General features: G+C 38.6%; 1 protein-coding gene across 7 annotated transcripts in view; it reads right to left on the reverse strand.

The window, feature by feature from the left end:
- LOC104146876 (E3 ubiquitin-protein ligase RNF180) overlaps positions 1 to 24,770 on the reverse strand; it is a 71,761-nt gene that overhangs the window by 16,855 nt on the left and 30,136 nt on the right. For all 7 annotated transcript variants that reach the window (XM_068925488.1, XM_068925486.1, XM_068925490.1 and 4 more), the window contains one exon: positions 3,706 to 3,931. In XM_068925488.1, the coding sequence (XP_068781589.1) occupies positions 3,706 to 3,931 (226 nt within the window). The remainder of the gene's footprint in view (positions 1 to 3,705; positions 3,932 to 24,770) is intronic.

A 24,770-nucleotide genomic window follows, 5' to 3' on the forward strand; every position in this document is an offset into this window, starting at 1 on the left:
GAACTGGCTGCACAGCACACAGACTACAGAAATGCCCAAATGCTTCTATCTCATTATGTGAGAAGAACTGTGCTACTGCACCTATAAACCTGTGTCAGTGAAGGGAAAGAGGCCATTTTTTCTCCTAAATATAATTGGAACAAATTGCATATTTTTTCAATAGCAGTTTTCAATTTTTATGTAAGAGCTATATATGGCACTGAATATATTTTGATTAAGTACTATCAGCATTCAGAGAAATAGCCTCTGATGAGACTCTGCTTGCCTCTTGCAGGATCAACAGAGAGTGTTTTAGTTTCCTTCTAACGGCCATAAAAATTGACTCAATTCTTTCAACCTGATTGCCCAAATTTAACCACTGAAATCTCTGGTGAGGCATCTAATTGCTGTTTTTCAGAAAACGCAGTGACGACAACTCTTACTGGCTTTTAGAAAGTTGCTTGGACAGGCTTTCAGGCTGGCCAGACCAGCTACCCTTCTGTATGTGACCCTTTCCTTGCCGCGTGACTGGATCTACTGTGGACAAATAGTACGCTCAATCTCTGTTTTTTAGATTTCTTACACGTGGGTGCCAGATCTGGCACTTCTGGGAAACATTTTACATGAATCAAACTGTAACCGGGATCAAAGTGCATGAGCCCATCCCAAGATCATTATTTCACCTAATATGAGAAGCATTTAAAAGATAAGAGTTCCTGGAAGTGGGTTGCTGTAATCAGATCAAATTCCATCCTCTTTCTCAGGTGTGTCCTGGACACTCTGTCATCTGACCAGAGGTTAGTTTATCCTGAGGGGAAGGGCTTTTCGTCCTTTAAGAAAGACGGGAATGCACCACAGACACTGCCAGCACAACCCATCTGGACTGGAACTCACCCTCAAGGGAACCAGTAGAAGAGGCTCCCTTGATGTGGGCAACAGGCCAGATTAAGTATCCTCACGAGTCACATTTGGCTTTGAAGCTCTGGATTAGGCACTCTTTTTCTTTATAGTTGGTGGTTAATGGATCTTTTTGCCTTCATCTTTTTTATTTGACTTGTTACATGCATCCTTCTATTTTAGTTATAATTCAGTTCGCAAAACTGTACTAGCTAAAAAGTGAACTTCTGCACATATCCTTAATTTTTTTTGGCATATCCTTGTAAAATAAAATGCAATTTTACAACAAAAGGACACTCAGTGAGAGAAATGAGATAGCCAGGCTGTAATATTAGTGGAAAAAATAAAGAATGCTAGCAATTTTGCTTCCCTGGCTGCACAGACCTGTAACAGCAGTGACTTTAACATAACTTTAAAAAGACTTAATAAACCTCCTGAGTAAAAAATATTTACTACCTTTTACATTAGTCCTGCACCATTCGTATTTCCTAATATGTTGATGTTATTAATCTCACTAAGGATATGATATCATAATCAATATTTCTTGGTTGATTTATAAGCTGTTCAACATGTTATGTATTGGCAAATTAGAAAATATTTTTCGTAACAGATGTAAAAGTAAATTTAGTGTATCTGTTTTCAAATATATTGCTAAGTCAAGCTTATACTCTATAAATTGTATGGAATATGCAAATAGCTGCAGTAAGGTCCTATGGATTTCTCTGATCTGAAGTTGTTAATTCTACACACATATTGTATACTTGTTATGACTCTCTATTCTTGACACGGTATTTACAGTTTAGCCACACAAATCCATTTCCTCAGTAAAAATACATACTTTTCTAAGTACTCAATTGCTACAAATAATCCTGGAAATATTTCACTTAAATGACAGTACTTCAAAGGCGTTAAAAAGGTTTGCAAATACATTTTAGCAAGCATCCATATCCTCTTTCGGCTCTCCCAGTGGTACTTTACTGTAGCAACCCTGTTGTAAGCACCTCTCCTATGAAGAAAGACTGCAAGAGCTGGGCCTGTTCAGCCTGGAGAAGAGAAGATTGAGAGGCGATCTCATCAACGTGTACAAGTATCTGAAGGGGGAGTGTCAAGAGGATGAGGCCAGCCTCTTCTCCGTGGAGCCCAGCAACAGGACAAGAGGCAATGGGCAGAAACTGGAACACAGGAAGTTCCATCTGAACCTGAGAAAAATCTTCTTCACTGTGAGGGTGACAGAGCATTGGAACAGGTTGCCCAGAGAGACTGTGGAGTCTCCTTCCCTGGAGATATTCAAAAGCCGTCTGGATGTGATCCTGGGCAATATGCTCTAGGTGACCCTGCTTGAGCAGGGAGGTTGGACTAGATGATCTCCAGAGGTCCCTTCCAACCTCAACGATTCTGTGATTCTGTGATTCTGTAAATAGCTTTTCTTTATTCACAGCCCTACAGCAACGAAAAGCCATTCTGTAGTAGTGAATCCCACTTCATCTGTGGATCAAATCGAAAGGAGCATCAAGCATTACGCAAATGAAGTGAGAACAGCTTGAAACCTCTATACACCAGACAGGCAAGGCGCTGAGAGTGCTCAGGCTTCAGTTTCACATGCAGTTTTTCTGCTGCAGTCAGTTCCTATCCTTGGCTTATTGGCTCTTGCCAACTGCAGCACTGGAGTGAACCATCCTGGGAAACGAGTATGGCTGAAAAATGCCTCCTTCCCATCCCAGTGAGCTCTTCTTCAGCCAGTTCAGTTCCTCAAGCTAGTTTGTCATCCAACTATACAAGGTTGTGCCTCTTCAGTGTGTGTCTTCAATGGAAGAGTCTGTCCACACCAGAAATAGAAGCTGGGTAGCTCTGTTGCTCAGTGCAAAATCATAACTTAATTACACAGAATCTGCGTCCTCACCTGTCATCACCACAGCACTCTCCCAGTTTAAGCAGGATGTCTGCATGATCTCTGCAGCATGCAAGAACAAACAAATGTTCCGTATGGCTGAGTCATTTCCATTACTTTGTGACCCACCTATGCATAGTTTTAAGTGCTGTAAAGGGCCTGACTCCATATATCATACTGAAATTTTATCCATTCTCCCTGAATTTACCTTTTTAGGCTGCAGGTGTTAAGACTGACCCATGCTGTTCCATGTATACTATCAATAGCACTACTTAGCCTTTCTTATTCCCACATCTCTTCTGACCTCAAACAACAATCACTTTCCAAGAATGTTTTCCTACTGCAGGAGTAGGAGTCAGGAGTACTAAAGGTGAGGGTGTAAAGAGGGGAGGAGGGCAGAATTTAGAACAGTGTTAGTTAGAATTCTATAGTTCTGTCAGCTTTTATTTTCACCGACAGCTAAATTAAAGTCATAAAACCAAGAAAAGAACAATTTTTTTGTCATGAACTTAATAGTTTTTAAAATGCCTTTTTAGTGAGGTATTTTGAGAAAATGCACGTTTATAATTTTTGGAGTTTGTGATTATTTAGGAAGAGGAAACTAAAGAAGTATAAAATATCAGGACGCCACTTCAAACCACAAAAAGTTTTGAAATATACCTCCAGAGTAGTTTCTTACCACTTAAGATAAGTCTACATGGAATAGTTCTAGGAAGAGCTGAATGCAAAGAAATCCTCACAATGGATAATGAGACGAAATTTGGCTCTGCATGGATTTTGGATATATCCCACTGCACACTAGACAGAAGAATATTTTTTATGACTATACTTGTTTGCCAGGGATTTACTATGCTTTTAACTACGTATTTATTCAGACTAGAAAAACATGAAGAAAAAAATATAAATATTTTTCTATATTGTAAAAAGCTTAGTTTTTATACCTGTTTGGAAAAAGACTCTGGCAATTGTAGTGCGACACAGTGGACATGGAGTGCTGGCTGGATTGTCTTTGGCAAGCATCCTTAAGCAAGGTTCACAAAAGATGTGGTGGCACGGATAGCACATGTAAGGATTGAAATAAACATCCAGGCACACTGCACAGAGATAGTTTTCTTTATCTCCTCTGAATTCAGGCATGTCATCTGTATGCAGGTTATCATTTGCAGTCTACAAGAAGAAAAAGAGAGAGAGAACATTTCTTCACAACCCAGCTTATAACTATTTTGGATAAACCAATCAGCAAGAAGGTGGCTTTAAATAATACCTAGGAAGTCAGTACACACTGTGATATTCTTAACTTTTAATACAACGTTACTTTTAATAAGATAATGAAACATACAGACAAGACAGGAATGTCATAACAAGCACTGAGGAAAAGGAGAAGAAAAGTCATACATGAGACAGTAAAAGAAAGGAACAACAAAACCAAAAAGTTTGACTAAAACAGTAATATCAGATTTCTTCTTTTAAAATAGATGCTAACAATTCATTTCTGACTTTATTATCAAATATCTGGCAATTTTCCCAAGAAAGGCAAAATGAAACAAACAACCCTAAAAATAACCTGGGGATTCTTCTGCCTTTGAAAGGCAATTTGCAAAGGGTATGTTTCTGCAAGATTCACAGTGACTATCAGTTAATGACTCCCAGCTTGATATAAACCACAGCTTTATTACTATAATGGAGAACATGGACCTTAATGTAGAAAGGAAACCCTTCTAGGTTTCCCTTCTAGGAAACCTTAACAACTTTGGCAAATGCTTGGTTTTGCCAGCGTGTATGTTATGAATTTTCTTGCAGGGATATATTTGTAGGGGGGCATGACTGGATTTTCCATATTGTGTACATGCCATATGAGCATCAGACATTTATACTGTACCAGGTTCCTGCTTTGGTCTAGTAAAACAACTAAACTTTTCCATGTAATCTGAAGATTTTATATTAATGGCACCCAAAGTTTTTGGCTTAGGAAAAATATATTTTTCTCCTTTTCTATGGGAGCAACACAAGAAACAGATTTACTTGGCTTTGTTTCCTCTATCTCTACTCTGTTTCATAGCTAACAGGACCTAACGTACCTCAATATCCAGCAGACCCAACAGGAAAGATCTGAGACAGAGGAGGGTGTCAGACACTGCCAAGTGTCAAAGCTCTTCTCATATGCCCCTTGTTCTAAACTCCCAAACCTTACCTAGTGATCCCAACTTAAGCATCTTAATTCTAAGCTGTCTTATAGTATCAGTGACTTCTTACAGGCTCCAGCACCCATACTTAACACCTTATGCTCTAAATATCCCTTGTTCAACCACTACCCCATACCTACCTCCTTGCCAGGCCTGCAGAAGTCCTTAGAGGCACCTATTACCAACATACCTCATGACTCACTGCTACCCAGTACGTACTGCTCTGTGCCAGGGCAGCTGCATGATTAGCAGCTAATCTACATATCCCCCAGCTGTCTATTAGACAGGCCACTTTTGACACTTGTAGGCCATGGCAGACTACCACTGCTACTTGTATACCACATAGTCACAATAATCAGTATTTTGTGGCCGCTCAGAAACATGGGAGTTTCTACGTCTGTCTCGGGGATGATTATGTTTATGGCTTACTGCTTTCGATTTCTGCTCTCTCTCATTATAGTCAGTCCTCTGCTACCTGGGATACTGAACACAAATACTGGGATAATGAGCAAATAATAAATAAGCCCTAACAACATGGGTACTATGGAATGTATTTGAAAACACAGAGCAGAAATATTTATGCAGGAGGATTTATTAGTTCTGGATAAGCACTAATCCTACCAGTCAAGCTCACCATTAACATCACGTTTTCCAGAACACCAGGTGCCAAAAGGGCTTATAAATTCTGGCCTGCAGTGACATAAATACACAGAGACAACTTGGGTTCAGCAGTGTCCAAACAGGAGCTCTTGTGCAACCCAGAGCGTGAATACCTGTGTGGCTATTGTAGCACTTTCCTCCACGCTCTCTTACACGAATGATCCCTCCTCTAAGGGAGGCAGTGGTGTGGAAGGCAGAAGAATACATAAAGCCACATTTTTACCCTTACAAACCAGAAGGAAGAGCTGATTTGCTGCTCTTAGGGTATCTCACATTTTGAAAGAGAGCAGTTTGCATATTCTTCTTTGCTCTCTCAGAAGCTCCTTCCTACCGTTTGTTCCATGTTATTTGTAAGCTACACATAAATGAAACTGTAATGATTTACAGTTTGAAAACAGAGTTTAAGCCTTTAATGGTACTATCTAATCAGAATATTACACCCAGGTTTTAAAAGTTTGGCTATAGAAGAAAGAATGGGTACAGATCTTGTTTTGTTCAGAAATAGATCAAGAAGAAATAAATACTTCTTGGTTACTGCTGGAAAAGAATGATCAGTGGTTTCAGCCTCATTTCCTAAAGATATGCGGCTTATGAGGTTGGCCCATCTAATCCATCTGTCAAGTGGTTCCACAATAGCTTTTGAACCCTTTAGTCAATTGTAACCGAATCTGATAGAATGGTTGAGATCTCAAGTATACTGGCTTCCTGCAAATTTCACAAAAATTGACAGCTAGATTGAGTAAGGAGACTGAAATGAGTGCCATCATTATGGGAAAGTCTACAGAGCACCTCACCAGGTGCCTGTTTTTTGGCCAACTAGTACAGTGAGGGCTTGGAAGAGGAAGTGGGGATACTGGAGGGAAGAGGAGTACTGAAAGAGGATTTAGTGTCTGTAAGCAACAGCTGGGGGGGGATTTAGGGGTGTGAAGAGTAAAGAATGTGAAGGAAACCACTGAAGGGAGCAGACATAATGTGGTAGTTATGTAAGATATGAAGAAGTAGGAAAGCAGGCTTCACTATTATTATCATTCACCTAAAAACTTGCAGTCATTTTCTTTCAAGTTAGTGACAGTAATAGCATTAATATATTGTTGCTTATTAGAAATTGTCTAGACTAACTTCTGCAGGCTAAACCAGTGACTTTTTATGGAGATTTAAAAGGAAACTCAAAAAACAAAACCAAGTACAATTTTAAAATGCATGAAAATCACTATCAAAAGTCTTTACTGACTAAGCTACCAGCAGTTCTTCCAAGTCAGGCCAAAACATCCATTGGGGTTTGTATGCCCTCAAGCCTCTGTTTTGGTTGACTGGTATAAACGAATGCAAAGGGCATCTTTTCAGGCTCCTGGCAAACCTAAGCTTAAAACATATAGATTATAACAGCGCAGTTAGGCCAATGCCCGTGGCTTACATTTCTGTACAAACTAATAATTCACTCTGAACTACCTGCACTCTGAATTTCTCCCTATACAACTTCTCAGAAAAATCCAAAGGCAAACTAAAAACTTTAAAGCAAAGCAAAGCAGCTTAAGCAGCTCTGCGGAGGTAACTATTGCTAGGAGCCATGTCCTTCTTTCAGACTCTCCCTGCTGCATTTGGGCTGGATAAATTGCCCAAAGGGAAGAACAACTGAAGGACATTTTCTTTCACTGAGAACTTCTGTTTAAAGCAAAGAGTGTATTTATTTTTATTTTGTGTATTTAAAAGTAGCTTTAGGCAATGGAGTTCTTCAACTCATGATTAAGTACTTTGCAGACCACGGCTTCTAAAGTAACAATTAACTACAAGTAGACACTTATATACTTTAGTATATAAGGTTGTGAAGTGACCACTAAATGAATAGAATATATAGTAAGAGTGAAAATCAGAATACTCTGAACAGATAATCACACTCCAGCCTCCAGGTAACCTCTTCCATGTTCCAGAGACAACAAATTATCTGCCTGTCGTCTTCTCAGAGAAGATACCCTCCCGAATGCTCTAATTCTCTTTCCCTGCTCTGTTCGAGTCCTCAGAGGTTGTTCTCCTGAGGTCATGTTTATTCATGAAGGTTACTACTTTACAAACCTGAAAAGACCTTTTGACCCTCCAAACTTTGTTTTCCCCCACTCTAGCAGTCTGCCTAATCAAATATGCTTGATTTGATTTGCCTAATCAAATATATGTATGCATATTAATTTTTCCCAATCAGTCTTGAATCATCTTTAGATAATGATGGCCACAATAGCATTACCACAATGTTTCCTTAGTCCTGAATGACCTCATAATAAACAGCACAGGCAATTTAGTTTCCTATCTAGTTAAAGTTCATTGAATTGTTATGCACAGCCCATAGTTGTACCCACATATTATACATGCTACAAACAGAGCCAGGTCAATAATTTTAATTCTTCACTGACCTTATCATAACCCTACCTATGGTAACTATTTGGTCCATTATTTTAGTAACTGAGCGCCTTACCATCACAACTCATCACAGCCTGTGTGGTTAAGCTGAAATTATTTTCTCTAATGCGCATTAGCATTTTTTGTGCTTACCTCATGCAACTTTCTACTCTTGCCCCGCTACACAGCTCTGACAAACTCCTCCAAAGTTCTGCGTAGTCTTGCTTGGACTAACTACGTGACTGCCTCTGCACGAGTCACTGGTGCGTCATTACAACATCCAAGTCTGACAGCCACAAATTAAAACAGACTGAAAGTGCAACTCCCAAGATGCATTTACAGCACTTAAATATGGCAGCACAAAGACTCCTGGGTAACCACTACAGCCCTGCTGCAAGTGGAAGTTAACTAGGAGAGGCTACTAAGACTGAAATTACTAGATTAGTTCAGTACTCAGTGAAACATCAAGCCCACCCTTGTGAATGAGCACTTTACTGGAGTCTGGCTAGGTTCAGTCTGCATTTTTCTTCTCTGGAAAAGCAGTTATTTTATCATGAAAAAATATCAAGGTAATATAGCAACATTAATTTTCATAAACCTAAAGCTACTATAAAGAAACAAGAAAAACATGGCTTATCTGGGATGAATTTAAAGTTTTAAAGGATATATTTATTTAATGAGATTGTCTTTTTACACATTTACTTGAGTTTCATTCTTCCTACCAAAGTAGGAAGCTGTCTATTAGTTACATCCAAGCAGTTACTATCTACATCTACAGTGTACTTCTCTGCTAGTATTAGTTATGGCATGTGGGAAAAAGAGTCCTGTCAATTCACATATACAAATACCTAGATAATCAATAAATTATTTTGGCTGAAATATTAGTACTACACCTGTAAAAATAGCTCACCTTTTGAGATAACCAAAAAACTTGCAAGAGTGAAATAACAGACAATAATATGTATTTATTTTTTCACGCTACTTGTAGGCTTTGCGTGAATGCATACACTGTTATTCTGTTAGGGAAAATACTCATAATAAAACGAGTTGTGAAAGGATGTCTGGAACAGCACTGCTATATTTTGGCAGCTTTGCATAAATATAGTCATATTTTTCCAAACAACACATCTGAAATTCTTATTGTCATTCAGCACAAATCTGAAACATTTTATAATGATGCATGACACAATCTGAGTTAATAGATAGCATACAAAAGGCCCTTTTGTGGAGAACTCCCACTCTTACCATTAAAATAGGTCTCTTCCCCAGCGCTCTACAGCAGAATGAGACATGGAAAGAGTCCTGTTCATAGATGGAGTTCCAGTCCTGTTCTGAACTGCACTGGGCAGCCTGCACTCAATTTCTGGAACCCAACTTGACAAATAACAACATCAGACTATAGATTTTAGTTTTCTGCTAAAGTTTTACTGTTCCTGGGATTTGTCAGCTCCAAGGTACAGTTCTCTCTGCCTATATAGTCTATGCTTGCTGCTGTCCAGACTGCAGAGAGTGGGCAGAACCACACCAGAGTAAATCAAGGGGAACTGGTCAGCGACTGCACAGAGGGGACTGCACACCGTCATCAGAAGACCAACACCATGAAAGGTACACAGAATTTCTGGCCACGAGATATGTTTATAGGACTTACCATTGATTTGGACAAAAAGATGGGTTGTTGAAAGAATTTAAGTAAATTGTATATAGGTTACTTAGTAGTATTACATAAACACAGTTTTAAGTCATTGTTTGCAGCGACTATGTGATCGCTCAGATGTTGTTAATACGACATAGCAACAACAGAGTTTTACAACACAGGACAGGAGCAGAACTGAGAAAGTTCTTGTCTTTTATTCTTCAAATTTTAGAATTTAGGTAAGAACCATCAGAACTATGACTGGAAATAAGAATTTAATCCAAATACACTAACTGTGCCTCTATCTGCATTTATGTGCATGTGCAGTATGGTAGACCCTACCCTGACTCTCCGGCTGGGCACCTGATGGCACGTAATGTGCCTCCAGCTGGGTCGTATACTCAGGATGTCCTTTCCATTAGCTGGACAAACAACACAGAGATTTAAGGAATCTGCAAGTATCCTGTTCCACAATCTAAGTATAGCTTGTGACATGTTATAGTAAGAAAAAGATTCACCAAGTGAAATGAATTTCTTCAAAATAACTCACCCTAAAATTAGGATCCTAAATTTATAGTTAGACAATTAAACAAGCGTCCCAATTTTCAAAAGGTTTCATTATCTAGATGGAGAAACTGGGTGATCTTCTTGCTGAGAATAATCAGACCGCCTATTTAAGAGTCCTGTCTGAGTTCCTTAAACGTGATTTAATTATTACATAAAAAGATTCTATATATAAATCATATTTATGTACAACATTCACTTAGACTGAAGGAAAATAGAGACATAAAGGATTTCAAATAAGAATATACTTCAGAAACTTTAGGGGAGATAGATATAATCAAATCTGGTCACGGTTGGTTTTTCTTTTATACTTTGATGATGGAGTAAGATAACTACTGAATAACCTTAACTTCATTAGAATTGAAGCTCTGCATTCACTTCCTAGGTAATTCAGGGATGACTTGAAGAAATTCATACATTTTTTCCTTAGAAAGCCAAACAACCCACTGAAACATATAAACATACATTTTTACCTCAAAAATGTCAGGAAAATTAAGGTAGCTTTTCCAGTACTCGCTTTTCCAGCACTACAAATCTGCAAGAAGTCCAAATCTGTTGGATTTCCTACAGAACTTATATTTCCTTTCCAAAAATTTTCTCAAGTTGTAAATGACACTTCAAAAGAAAAAACGATTAAAGCTTAAGACTCTAGTAAAGTGGGAGTCAACAGCAAAAACAAAAAGTATTTATACAAACAGGGCAAGTAAGGTTTTTTCCCTGAACTTAATTTACATAGTTATTTTGACATAGAAAAATGTGCAGTTTATAATCCATCTTTAGTACACGTTCTAATGCAAGACTGAGATAACAAAAACAACCAAAAATATAGAAGTATTTCAGATATCTTCATAGAGCAACAGAAAGAAAAAAGTCTGTCGTTTTCTTCTTTTCTTGCAATCTCTGAGGAGTGAAACTGAAATCTGATCCTGTTCTGTTAAAAAAAAATCCACATGGATTTGCAGTTAACAAAAGGCAACTCAAATATTGTTCTTCTGAAAAATAAGATCTAGATACTCAGTATGACTAACCATCTCTTTTCAAATTTTCTCCTTTGTTATAGACTATCAGAAAATATAAATTATGCTTCTGTGATGGCAGCTGCCAGCAATAACCACTATATTCCTTCCTCAATATTTTATTCAGCCATATCCAAAGTCATCCAAACTGTGCAAAAATTTGCTTTCCCTCAGATTTAACCATTAGATGCCTCACTTTGGAGACACAGAACCTGGGAAGTTTCAAAGAGTTCAGCTGTCAGGATACTGATTCTCAAATAAATCCTCTTTCCAGATTCTTAATTTAAGCAGCTGTTATCAAAATATTTTGTCACATGAGCAGAGCAGAACTGTTTATTTTTTATTTACTATAAGTGGGAAATCTTGCATACATGCATGTATGCTTTTGTAGTAATGAGTACTTTAACATATACTTCCATATATCTTTCCTTTCATAAAGAGCAAATCACATTCCACAAATAAATATTACAATTGTAACAGGCAGATATTATTTTATACAAGACAGTAATTATCTGTGTCATATAGTCAGCATACTGCATCCCTCTTTATTTTCCCTAGAAGTTTTGTGAAGATACAGCCATTTCAATTTTTAGGATGGCAACATTTCCCTTCTTGTGAACCTTCCTACAAAAGCCTTGAAGGGACTGAATAATGAGCTCTTATGATTTCAATCTTTTCTCCCTACTTAAGTTTAATATAGCAGATTTTTGCTTTTGCTTTCTTACAAAGCTTCTCAGAAACTGAATATGAAAATCCTTCAAAATTCAGAGAATTTAAGGCTTTTGAGTGACAGAATGATGAAACGGAAAAACGGAATTGAACATCTGCTATTTTACATTTCTCTGACTGGACTGAGAAAGTAGGATGCAATTATTAATCTTGCTGCATGAGACTCACCAATACAAGGATTTAAGAATTACTGTGCTAAAGTCCTCATAAACACCAGCCTTGTTTTTAAAAATGTAAAAGAAATAGTTAAAATGAAACAATACATAGTGTATTGCTGCATAAAAGTGGGTTTTAACTTGTCTGTAACACTGTGTCACCTTATAAAAAGGATTTTAATACCATAAAGAGATTGTACTCAGGGCTTGTTTAGCATGGAGAACAGATGGCTTGGGTGGACCTAACAGCAGCTGTACAACATCTACGAGGACTTCACCAAGAAGATGACTCTTCACACAAGGCATGGTGGGAGAATAAGAAACAACGCACATACATTGAAACAAGAGGGCTTCAGGCTGCTTGTGTGGTAATTTTCCCCTCCCATGTGGACAGTCTGGCAGCAGACTGCATTGTCCAGAGAGGTTGTGCAGTCTCCATTCGTGGGGGTTTTCAAAACCCGACTGGATAAAGCCCTGAGTAACCTGGTCTGATCTAGCTGACCCTGCTTTGAGTAGGAGGTTAGGCTGGAGACCTCCTGAGATCCCTGAATTATAAGATAAATCATTCTAAAATTCTGTCAGTTTATTTCCTAACCAATGATTTTCAGTTTCTAGTAATTCTCTTTTCACCTCTTTTTGTTATTTGGCCTCTATCTCAATTACAGAGACACTGAGCTTTTCACATAGCATCTTTCTGCTGCAAGTATTGCGAAATGCTTGAAGATTTTCTTGCTTTCTGCTTGCATTGCAGAAGAAGTTTTAATAGCAAAGGAAACAAGTATGCGACTGTATTTTCCACAGGGTATTTTTTTTCTTCTAAATTTCTCTTGCCTTTGCGCAAAGGAAACATAGTCCTGTAGATGAAGCAGAAGTGGCAGAAAAAGTCTGGCAAAAACCAAACTGGCTGAGGGAAAAACAAAGCCCCGTTTCTGCTCATCATTTCAGGGACATAGTCTGATATAGGCCGTATTCAGGAGGTAAAATTAAATTTCTGCTTGCTTAGCACATCTTGGGTAACGCTCTTGTAGAGGAAGTCCCCCTGCCATTCACTAAGCTGGGATCTCTTACTTGTAACAGTACAATGGCACTCGTGACCAGGTGCACTGCTACGTGGTGATGTTGACTGAACATGGTTCATTTTCTCTGCCTCATGCAGTGCAGGAGGAGGCTCCCAACTGTGTCTCTTCAGAAGAGACGTGAGACACAAAGACAACTCAATGGAAGTGCCACCGTGGAACGGCGCCACTGCAGTGTTCAGGAAAACAAGATTACTTTTTTTGTGAGGGAGGGTGAAGTTGAATTGGTTTTCTTGCCTTAATAGAATTCATCCGTGTTCTTATTAGCCATATAGGATAGCGGTAACAAACGTGTGTTTACATTTGAGAAAACCGTACACAGTGGTAAGTTATGAGTAGTGACAAGTTACGATTCTGCTACCTTTGTGATTAGTGATGTTATGATTCTGTTCATGGAGATCTATCTTGTGGTTTTGCTGTAACTTTTACATCCGTGTTGCACACTAACCTGGAATATATCTGACAACATAAACCAGCACTGCATTTCATTAATGAAAGGATCTGTACAGAAATGCTCTTTGTGTTTTCATTTTCTCCTACAAATATTCTTTGGATAAACTAACCTCTTTGTAAGAAGAAAATCAAACCCTGTGCTTCAAACCCTGTGCATTAATTGTACTGTAACAGAAACTGTATTACAGTATTTTAATCACATCATCTCCAGAAACTGAAGCTACTCTGGCAAATTCTGTTACAATTGTAAGAATTCCAATCTTTTGGTAATTTTATGTGAATGTAGTCATCCGTGTAACATCTCGAAATACATCTCCATTAACTTTCTTTACTGTTTTTCCTCCCTTTTTGCTTAAATGCACAAATAATTAAAATGATAAAGCTTCTTTACAAAGCTTACACTTTTACAGGAAACTACAAAATTAAAACAAAAAGAACAAAAAATGTTTTGTTAAATGACAGCCAGTAATAAAAGATCACCTATGAAAAGTTTAGAGAACAGCTAGATTCATTCCTAAAATATCGCAAATCTATACAGCTAATTAAATTGCCATAGAAATCCTTAGCAGCTTTTGCTGGTGCCATCATTCAGACTGGTTAAGTACCTAGACACATCTCAGTTTTCTGGAAGGTCCTTCATAAGAGGTGTTCAGGAGGTCCTGTTTCACTTACTGATCTCCCTTTAGAGTTACAAGAAATCATGGTCAACCAGAACATACAGGAAACAATTTTCTGATTAGGAAAAAAGAAAGCAAAAAATTTTCAAGTACAGTTCTAGAGTTTGGATATCTGAACTGGAAGAAAAAAAACTAAGGAAGAAACGCTCAAACATATTTTTAGCATTCCAAGAAAAACACTGCTGATGCAAAATAATAAAGAGTCTGACAACAATGTTCATACTTTTGGCAGCAGCCAAGCACACAGAGACAGAGAACTGCAGCAAATAATTTTGATGTTCAATTAACCAATTAGCCAGTATCTAGAGAATTCACTATTCAAACAGAAGCAGCAACGACAAAGTCTAAGTTAAAAAAATAAGGCATACATGGAATAATGGAGTAAGTTCTGGAAAATACAAAAAAGGCCTTACAGTAGCTATTGCTAAATTTAATAGACTCTCCTCCTTCCCTCCACACCAAAGCCCACAAAAGACAGAAGACCCTGGTTTCTGTTCCCTAAAGAGAGCAACCAAAGAGCCCTAATTTGGGCTTACCAATGGAAATAGCAGTTAAGGACCCCGAAGCAGTAAAACCATGTTAGCGAACTGCTGTGAACAATAAACTTTTCCTCCCAACGGGGATAATTAGCGTGGATATAAGGCAGTATTAGCATGTCTACCATAATTCCTGTTTCATAGATTACACCATCGTGTGTTGCAGACATGGTCAATACCATTTGCTCATAGTAGCCCTGTTAACAATGCCATGTTCATAGTAGCTCCATTAACTTTTTTCAATAACTAAGTCTATCCTCCTGCATCTCTGCTTAAGTAGATAAACAGGCATTTAGCATAGAAGAGTGTATTCAAGTTAAATCAACACAGAAAGAAAACTGCTAGAGAAAGCTTCCTTCGTGACACTAAGTTTTTGCCAATTTTTCTCAGCAGTTGAAAAGCTGAGTACATAAGGCCTAATTTTCCTATTATTGCTTACATCCATACAGCCGAGGTCAAGCACAATGCTGATTGCAACTGCCCTGATCAAGAGCTCTGACATTGACTTTACAAATCATTGCTGCCAGTCCCTCATGTACACTAGTCCGTGTGATGTCAGCAAGAAATAATCAGAGGCAGATACCACAAGAGGTTAAAGAAAATAATTAACAGTTATTTCTGTTGTTTCATGGGAATTTGTCCTGTACCACTGCGGAAAGTGGGCAGTGATGAGACATTGCCCTGTAAAAGGGATATAGTTTTCTAATGTTCCTCCTCTCTGATTCTTACCTCACCCTGTTTTTTGATGTTACTGAATTTATTGGGATATACTGCTTTGGTAAAACAGTGCTTTTGGGCACATTTTAAAAAATCCTGCTCAGATAGCCCTTGCATAAAAGCAATCAACTTCACACCCGTATTACACAGGAATTTTTTTTTATAGTTAAAAAGAAGAGACAATGTCAATTAGGATTCATCACTAATTTCAAAAGCCAGTTGGGCCCCACCTTTCAAGGCCCAAGATTATATGAAGGAAATCAATTTTGTGCAAATAACTTATTTATTTTGTTGTAAAACTGAAATACAATACAGGATTAGATTGCAGGAGACAGACAATCTCCATGAACAAACAACAAGCTCAAATTTATAAAATCTTCTGTAATTAAAACAATGCAATTTAAAGCCATGGTACTTATGGCACTTTAGTAAACAAAAGGATTAAACCAATTTCCCATTAAAGTCATCTGGGCAGGTCTAGGATTTTGTTCTGCAGCATTAGATAAGAAGATTAGACAGATTAGTAAAAGTTCATTACTGCAATACAGCTTCCATTCATTCAGACCTCCTACTACACACAAAAAAATATGTATTTGTAAATGTACAGGTCACAGCTACAAGTTTTATGGTAAAGCAGAGGTACACAGTTAAGTCTACTCATTAGTTAACTTTCACCAAAAGCAACACATTACCATAAAATATTATTTGTGATCCTGAAACACAGGTAAGATTCTTGTTTAAGGATTAAAAGTTTTGGCAATGTAATCTAGAAAAAAAAAATCCTTCAACATTATCTTTTTCTCATGTCTAAAAAGGATCACAAGTTTTTGGATTCAGCTTAGTACTCATAGACCTTATCTAAAAGCTTAACTTCTTACAAAGCAAATGCCCCATATATGTTCATCATATGTCTCCACATATTTGTATTTACAGCAGTGAATTCACTAAACTATGCTTCACATACCTTTAACTCAGATATATAACAAAACGTTCACGAAAATCTAACAGTGGTACGCAACATACAAAATTCATCAGCAGTAGACATGGCGTCTCAAAAATTTCACTGCTGTCAGCCTCAAAGTCTTTGCAAGACTGACACTAAGAAGGTACAAGAGTTTAGAAATTTGTAAAAATACAAACAAAACAGGAACGTGCAGCTTTTATTTTCATGTGAAGAACAATTAAAAACATGTATATGGAAAAAAAGAATGTCACAGAGGCATATTTCAGAATTTCTCTAAATGGCTCACTGCAAAATGAATTGCAAATTATTTTTGTGGTAAAGCACTGTATTTCAGTTTCCGGTTAGATTATACGTAACCTTACTTGCAAAAGGCAACAAATTTCAAGTTTGAATGTGATAATCTAATATAGCCCACTACTACTAACATATTAGCTAAATATGTTTTTATTTTTAATTATCTATCCTGACAGTAAGAAAGGACACGATTTCCTACTTTGTATCTAGCAAAATGCTGAAAAAAAGGAGAAACCATTCAAAACAATCTTACTGGACCTCAACAAAGGACAGCTCTCCCAGAAGAGTACTTCACTTTTTTTCAGGTCTCTCAAGTGACGTCTTGTAAACTTTCCCAAGTTAGCTTCAAAGAACGCTGAGCAGTGCCGCACAGTCTGTCTCTGCTGTCTAGAAGTCCTGGATCTGATGCTGCGAAACAGCACTTTAGGAACTAACCACCTTCCCCAACCCATGCAAGGCCCCAAAGTGCAGCAATCAGGGATGCCTCGCTGGTGACCAGAAGAGGCAGTCAGTGCCAGAAGCAAGGCTTTCAGGTAAGTAGAAATTAGACTAGACTCCTGCCTGAGATATGCCACAATCGCCTTTTTTTTTTTTTTTTTTTTTTTTTTTTACACTCTCCTTTTTGATGAGTGGATGTGTTCAAAAGCCTTGGGTAGCCAAATGAGAGAAGGCTTCCACTGCTGGGAAGAATCACTCTTTGAGGTTAACTGATGAAAGTGAACTCTCTTTAGTTAATATTTTAAACATTTAAAAAACACCTATATTTGATACATTCCTATTCTAAACCTCTTTACAGAATAATTGCATTTCTAATTTTATGCTCCTCAATGTGGGCAGCACCCTGTATCCTAGCTTATCAGAATGGAAGAACTCTTTTCTGATGAAGAACTATAATAATCAAAGACAAAAGAATCCAGTATCGTAAAGCATACAAAGGAAACCAATGTTATTGAGTTTGATTGAGATTAGTTGATTCCTAGCTAGCAAGGTATGATCATTCTTAGATGGATTATTTGTCCATTCCTCAGACAAAAGCAGGACATTTGTATAAAACTCACTTTATTTGTTCAAAGACCTGTGTATATTAAGAGAATAGAATGTATTAAGCTTCTTACTTTTTATTTCTTTCACAGTGAATTAAATGGAAAACTAGTACTTTATTTTGGGTTCCTAAAGAACGCAAACTAAAGCCCTCAGGCAAAATAGCCCTCACCAGAAAGCCTTTGTGAAGGGTACAACTAGCACAAATGCTTACAGAATGCCCATGACAGTCAAATTCCCTAGAACCCACCATTTCATTACTGAAAAGAAGTGTTTAGCTCTCATTCTACGGACAGACCTTCAGAAGTAGTAAAATTTAACTAGTAAAGACAACCTTGAAGAAAAACTCAGTGATGCAAACCCTTCAGCTCTTAAGCCTGACTGCAGTCTTAACTGCAAAGCCCATCAATGTCAGCTTCAGTCATTTAACCACAGAACATTGATTAGACAGAGTAGGTATAAAGTAGCAATGGAATGGACTCAGCTGGGAAGGAGATGCTGCTGCGAAGAAGACACAGACAAAAGCACAAGGATGTGTCAAAAGACAATTACCAGTGAGAAAAAACAAGAAACTACTTAGGGGAGAAGCATTGATAAATATGACTAAGGGGGTATAGTCTTGCTCACAAATGTTGACATGAAGATACTGAGCAGGTAGTAATAAATCAGTGGTTAATTATCCTTCCAAGGACTGTGCCTTGGCAGGAAGAAAGGTAAAAAAAATTAAACAAAAACCAGAAGTCACCTGTTGCATAACTGCAGAGGATAACTACATAATTACAAAAACTAAGACACCATTATAAATTTTGCCCTGTGAACTAAATTTAAGTACAACAGCATACCTAAGTTTTTAATGGTTCTTCAGCCTGCAATCACAGTGCACTCACACTGCACCCAACATTACCGTACATATACTTTTGACTTTCAGTAGCTATTTTTTAAGTGCCAGAAGATACTACTTCATATTAAGCCCAACTGACTTGAAAATATTATTTTAAAAGACCTCACAAAAAAACCCCAAACCAGTATGTGGTGGCCCACGCCAGCAGTGCACATGCACCCCCAAAAAGGGCATGTTAGAGAGGGGTATATGCCACTTACAGATTCTTTAGATGACTGGAGGGTTACCTTCTTGAGGTGTGAGGGGGTTTACAAGAGCCAGGGCACACAACACTTAACAATAAATCAACTTTTATTCATATTCTAGTAACAGTAACCATATATACACATACAATATTTATACACTGGTACAGAAACAATTTCAACAATATTTCAAATCAAAGCAAAAGCTTTACAAAGGGAACAAGGTCGTGGAAGCAGATTGACGCCCAGGCTATACGGATGCAGCTAAAGCCGCAACGACAACAAACACGGGGGGGGGGAGGGGGGCAGCCCCAGACGGAAGAAGCGGCACCTGCGTGCAGGGCCTCTCGGAACGATCCCTCAGGACGGGGCGACGCCTAATTGTAGGAGCGGGGGGGGGGGCGGGGGGCGGTTAAGCTTACGTCCGGCGAAGCGCAGCGCTCCTCCCCGACGGGAGGGGGCGGGGTGTTGGGCTGGTGGGGGTCCCCCGGTGTCCTCACACGGCGTCCCGGACGAGGGAGGTGTTGGTGACGAAGTCCCGTGGAGCAGCCGCTTCCGCCGCTCCAACGGGGGCAGCCGCTGCAGCTGCTCGGTCTTCAGCCGCGGAAACGTGCCTATAGGGGGCGGCTGGGCGACTTGAGAGCTCTTGACAAGAGCTGCCTCAGCCCCTTCTTCACCCGGCGCGTCGGTCTCCGGCGCTCCTCCACCCGTGCTCGCCATCTCCAGCGCTGGTCTCCAACACGCGCACACGTGCTTTTGCCTGGGGGGCGGGGGGGGTTATAACTGGACTGATCGGGTACGTAGTCACCCCAGAGGCCTAACCCCACCAATCACCACGAGCGCCTTCAGTCCGGCCATGTGCGCGCCGGCGGCCTCGCCGGCCTTCCAGAAGGTTCCTCTGATTGACAGCCCGGACCACCTGACCTGGGATGGCCAATCAATTTAAAAGGAAAGTTGCGGGAACCTTTTGGCGGGGTATCGGTCACGCTGGAGGTTGCGGAGAGGGCACGGTGAGGAGCAGTTTGCCCTCTAGCATGGTGGGGCGGGGGTTAATTCACCACACAAATTATAAGACTACGTTTTAGTACTGGTATGTAAAACATCATCATAACCTCCCCCCCGAAATACTGTTCTTAAGTCAATATCTCGTAAGCAGAACCAAACACCTTTATGGTTAGGAAGTGCAGAAACTGAAAACAAGATTCTTTCATGCAAACACGGCATAATTTCACAGAAAGCTATAGAGTTAAACTGAACTTCCATGTTCAGGGAAAGGCTGACTGAAGTGACATCCTGTACACTACTAACAAAATTTCCATGCTAAGTGATAGGAAGCAGGACGTGCTAACTCCTGAGTATAAAGAATGTTGTATTTATTTCCAAGCATTTCTAAAATAATATTCAGAGTTGTTAAAGTTATTCAGCCACTGGATTTTAGGTTGCTAGGCAATAACACAAAAAGTCAGTCCGTAACAGCTCACTTTATATAATGTGTACTTCCATTTTAAAATATAGCGCTTACTAAGACTTTATATAGAAGTAATCAACAAAGATGCCAACATAAAGATTCCAGCAGAGAATGTTCTTCGGAAAAGGTTACACAGCAACAAGGAAAATTAACTGAAAAAAATGCAAAACCTCACCTAATTTTCAAAATTGAAATATCACTTCTACTTTATTACCAGCTCTGAAAAGGTCAAAGGTAATCATCTCTAACATATATTAAGTCAGAATTAGCTCACAGTTTAGCAGAGCAAAAAAAAAAAAAAAAAAATCAAGAAAGGTCAAACCAAAAACATAAATTTATTTATATTCAAATGCTTCCTTCTATTTTGTGGGAAGAACTGTGGTGTGTGCAAAAGGGGAGAATGATACCCTCATGACACTTTTTTTCTCCTTCAGCATAAGGACTCTGCAAAAATTTTTTTGGACACCACAAATGGACTTCAAGCTTTTGTGCATACAACAGTGAAAATCTGAAAAGTGGGAAGCTTGGGCTGGGCCTTCCTCTGTGTGTCCTCGTTGACAGCTAGTTAGGCTCAAGAAGATTTCTTTTTTTAAAGGACTGAATGCCTTCCTTCCTACTGCAAATTCTCAAAAAATTTTGAAGATTCAAAAATAAATGGGGTCATTCAAAATATGTAAATAAATATAAAGTATTTCCATTTCCCCCGTCACTCTTTTTAAGGCATGATGGGCACATTCGTAATGATAATCAAAAAAGGGGATTCAGCACTGAACCCTTGACCATCCAACACTGCTTAACTGCTAGTTAACTCCTTGGCACTGTTCTGGACTGCTCATAACTAGATAGCAGTGGACACAGTCTGGGGACTGACCTCAGAAGTCAGCATGGACAATCTACTGTATTTAGTTTCTTCTGTCCTTCGTGCAGTTCCAGGTTTGCATCCTAAACATCATTCCATATGCTCAGGTCATACTCCAAGCCTTGCAACACCTACTACAACTTCATGCTGCAGAAATCACTTTGCTATGCTACAACACAGCCTTTGTGTTCAGATGTTTTGATGTCTTTCAGCAATTACAAATGTACCCTGTATGTCTAAGTGCCTGTCCTAAATCTGTCTGAACTAGCACACGCTGGGAATATGATTGGCAGTGGCTAAAAACTCTTGGAAGTATACAGAATAGGACCGTAAGATTCTCTGGATCACCAAGTCCAGTACTGTAAAAGAGTGGGTAATAAGATAATAGCTCCACAGCCTGCCTACTCCACATGCCAAAGCTCCTAAACCATATTCCAACATCCTCAAACAAGTTTCATTCTGAAAGACACAAGCAAAAACTAAACACCTAACCTATTAAGTGGCATGAAATCAATGGCAAATAACATTAGGAAGCAAACTATGAACTTATCCAGAGGTCTATACCGTTTATCTGCTTTCACCAATTCAAACTGAGAAAAACTTCTTCCTGGCAGGAAATCTAGTGATTAGGTGACCCCTGAGGGTGTGAACATGACATACTAACCAAGCATCTAAGAACTTAATGCCAAGACATCCTGCCTTCCTCCTAAGCGTGGCAAATTTCCAGTGCTTGGGGATTTTCTAAATTCTTAAGTATTATACAGATAAAAAACTTCAAAACCAGTAATATAAAAAAATAAATTGTTTAGACTAGTTGTCTACCTACCTCTGCACTGGTAGGAATGATACTTTGAAAAGAAAATATTAGGTGAAGAAGCTAGGACATTGCTTTTAACAAAGGGCTTGTTTAGAATAAGACAACTTGCTCTTCTACTTTTCAGAAAAAGAACATTTAGTTGTCTGTGTTTACAAGAAAAGCACATGACCTAACAATCTGAACGATATACTTTTCTTGCTCTATATTTCAAAAGAACAATCATCCAGAAGTTTAAAAGGTACGCATACTAACTTGAAACAGATGCTGGTCTCATTTTTCTCCTTAGTAATCTTACTTAATGCCTTTGGAGTACAAATACCACAGTCAAGCTCTTTACTTGTATCAAAGGAAATTACAGGTCAAAATCCTGAACTTCTTAATGGAAAAAAACCCCTCAACTATTGATTTCATGAAATGTGTAGCTGCACGCATTGTAACTGCCAGAATGACAATCTGAAAAGATCTCTTGTAATTGAGCTGGAATTCTTTCGGGAATTGAAAGGCTAACATGATTCTGAAATTACCTATAATTTTGAAAAATTATTTCAGTTAAACATTACAACAATTACTGCAAGACATCAAGCTGTTCTGGTTAAAACCCATGGAAAGTCTTTAGAGAACACAGCAACTATCTCTGCTTTCCCAGGTCTGAGCATGACCTGTTTCACCCACAGATTTCAACAGAGTAAATTGCTTTTCTAGACAGCTACTGTACAGTGTGAAAACAGTTCATTATTTTTCATTTAACTAAAGTTTTGAATGAAACTACTTATCCCCAAAAGTTCACGATAGTTAGCTGGCAAACCACTCGCCTCTTAAAATTTGAAATCTATTACCTGAACTAGAGCTTCTTAAGCACTTATTTTAACGAAAGCCTTGCTTTTCATAGAACTGTATTTTGTCACCTAGGCATTTTAGTTGCAGGTTCTGCTTGGTTTTAGGTGATACTAATTTATTCAGACTCAGCATTATATATTCATTAATATCTTAAAATACAGATAACAGCTCTGTGAAAGTATATATCATCTTTTATAACATAATCAATTAAAAACTGTTTTACTTGCCAAACAAAACTAAATTAATAATTCAGACCGCTCCATATTGCCACTATCAATATAGCAGCTGTTAGGTCAAGTGAGAAAAATACTTCGTAAGATTATGATTTCAAAAATTGGAGATGATTTCTGGTTTGCATCACACACATACTAATTTTGTATATGTATTTGGAAATTCTTGCAATTAGGAAACAAGGTCACGTAAGAAAAAAAATCCCTCAAATGCCCCTGTAAAGCAAACAGAGCATGACCTAATGAAATGTAACCTTCTGTAACACTGTAACAAAAATCTAGTTCCAAATCACTAACCACTGTTCACTGCTATTCTTCTATGCACTAATCCTGTGTTCTACGCTGACAGCTAACTGTTTCTGGAACGTCTCTCTGCACTGTGATCATCTGCCCATGATGCAAAGACAGCTGGCTCTTTCTACAATCATTTGCATCTGGCAGGCTTCTTAAGACGTACCTAGAATTGCATGACAGCCAATTTTAAGCTCTCAGGGCCAGGTCAGATAAACGAGCAGCTTAGCCACCTCCATTTGGTGTGGAGAAATAAAAATCAGCACATCAGAGACACCTCTTCACAAAGTTAGCTCAAATACCTCTGCACTATGATCCCAGAAATAGGGGTGTATGGTGAAGACACCTGAGCAACTCCGCCTGGATTCAGGTCGACTCGTACAGAAGCGCTTAGATGCTTCTACATCACGCTCTTTCTTGATACTGCAAAAACATGGAATCAACTTGTATATATCAACTGTACTCATGCTAGGTGTCCTGCGATACAGGAAAGGAGAGCACAGGAACTCAGGATCATCTGCAGAATTCAGCTAGCTCCCCAACAGGCTTATTAGATGTGAGTTCAGCACTGTACAAGTGTTGAACAGATCTATAACAAGTGTATATGCAACAACCAAAGTCCCTTTACACCATGGTTAGAGTCTCCATTTTATTTGTTTTGTCCATCATTTCCATCGCTTTGAAAATCCCAGGGTTCCCGTTGCTTCAAATAATGAAATACCTAGACCTACTCTGTATTCCCAAGGAAAAACTTTTCCCTAGAAAAACTAACATGTTCAGTTTTGCATCAGATGAAATTTAAATTGTACAGCTTGGGACAGCTCTGGCTCACCCTAGCATACCTAATCTCAAATACTCTCCTCATAGCCCCTGATCTGCCAGTGTTTCTAGCCTGAATACAGCATGTCCTTGTTTCTCCTGTAAGTCTGTAACTTTTTCTCCCACTGAGATCCCTCTGAATTGTCTAACTATCATTCATCTCCTCAGCACCTATTTCAGCTCAGTGACTAGGGAACACACACCTTGTTTTATTTCTAATTTTGTTAAATTCATTTAGCCATGCACTTCTTTATATACTAGATTTTGCTGAGCATTTCATTTTATTTCTGCAGTTTTTATTCTTTCCTTCAGCCGATCTTCACCGTTCTAGTTTGCTGTTCTACTCCATGCAGCCCGCTTTCTGAAATGATTCGGTGAAGCAGAGATTGAAGCAGAGATTATTGATTTTACCTACACTGAAAAATATCTAGTACACAGTATTCTGAAGTTCTGTGAAACAAATAAAGATGCTAGGCTATTCTAACTGTTAAAGCTTTCAATTAAAATACTACACAT

Source organism: Struthio camelus, chromosome W, assembly GCF_040807025.1.
Source record: "Struthio camelus isolate bStrCam1 chromosome W, bStrCam1.hap1, whole genome shotgun sequence".
Taxonomy (NCBI): Eukaryota; Metazoa; Chordata; class Aves; order Struthioniformes; family Struthionidae; genus Struthio; species Struthio camelus.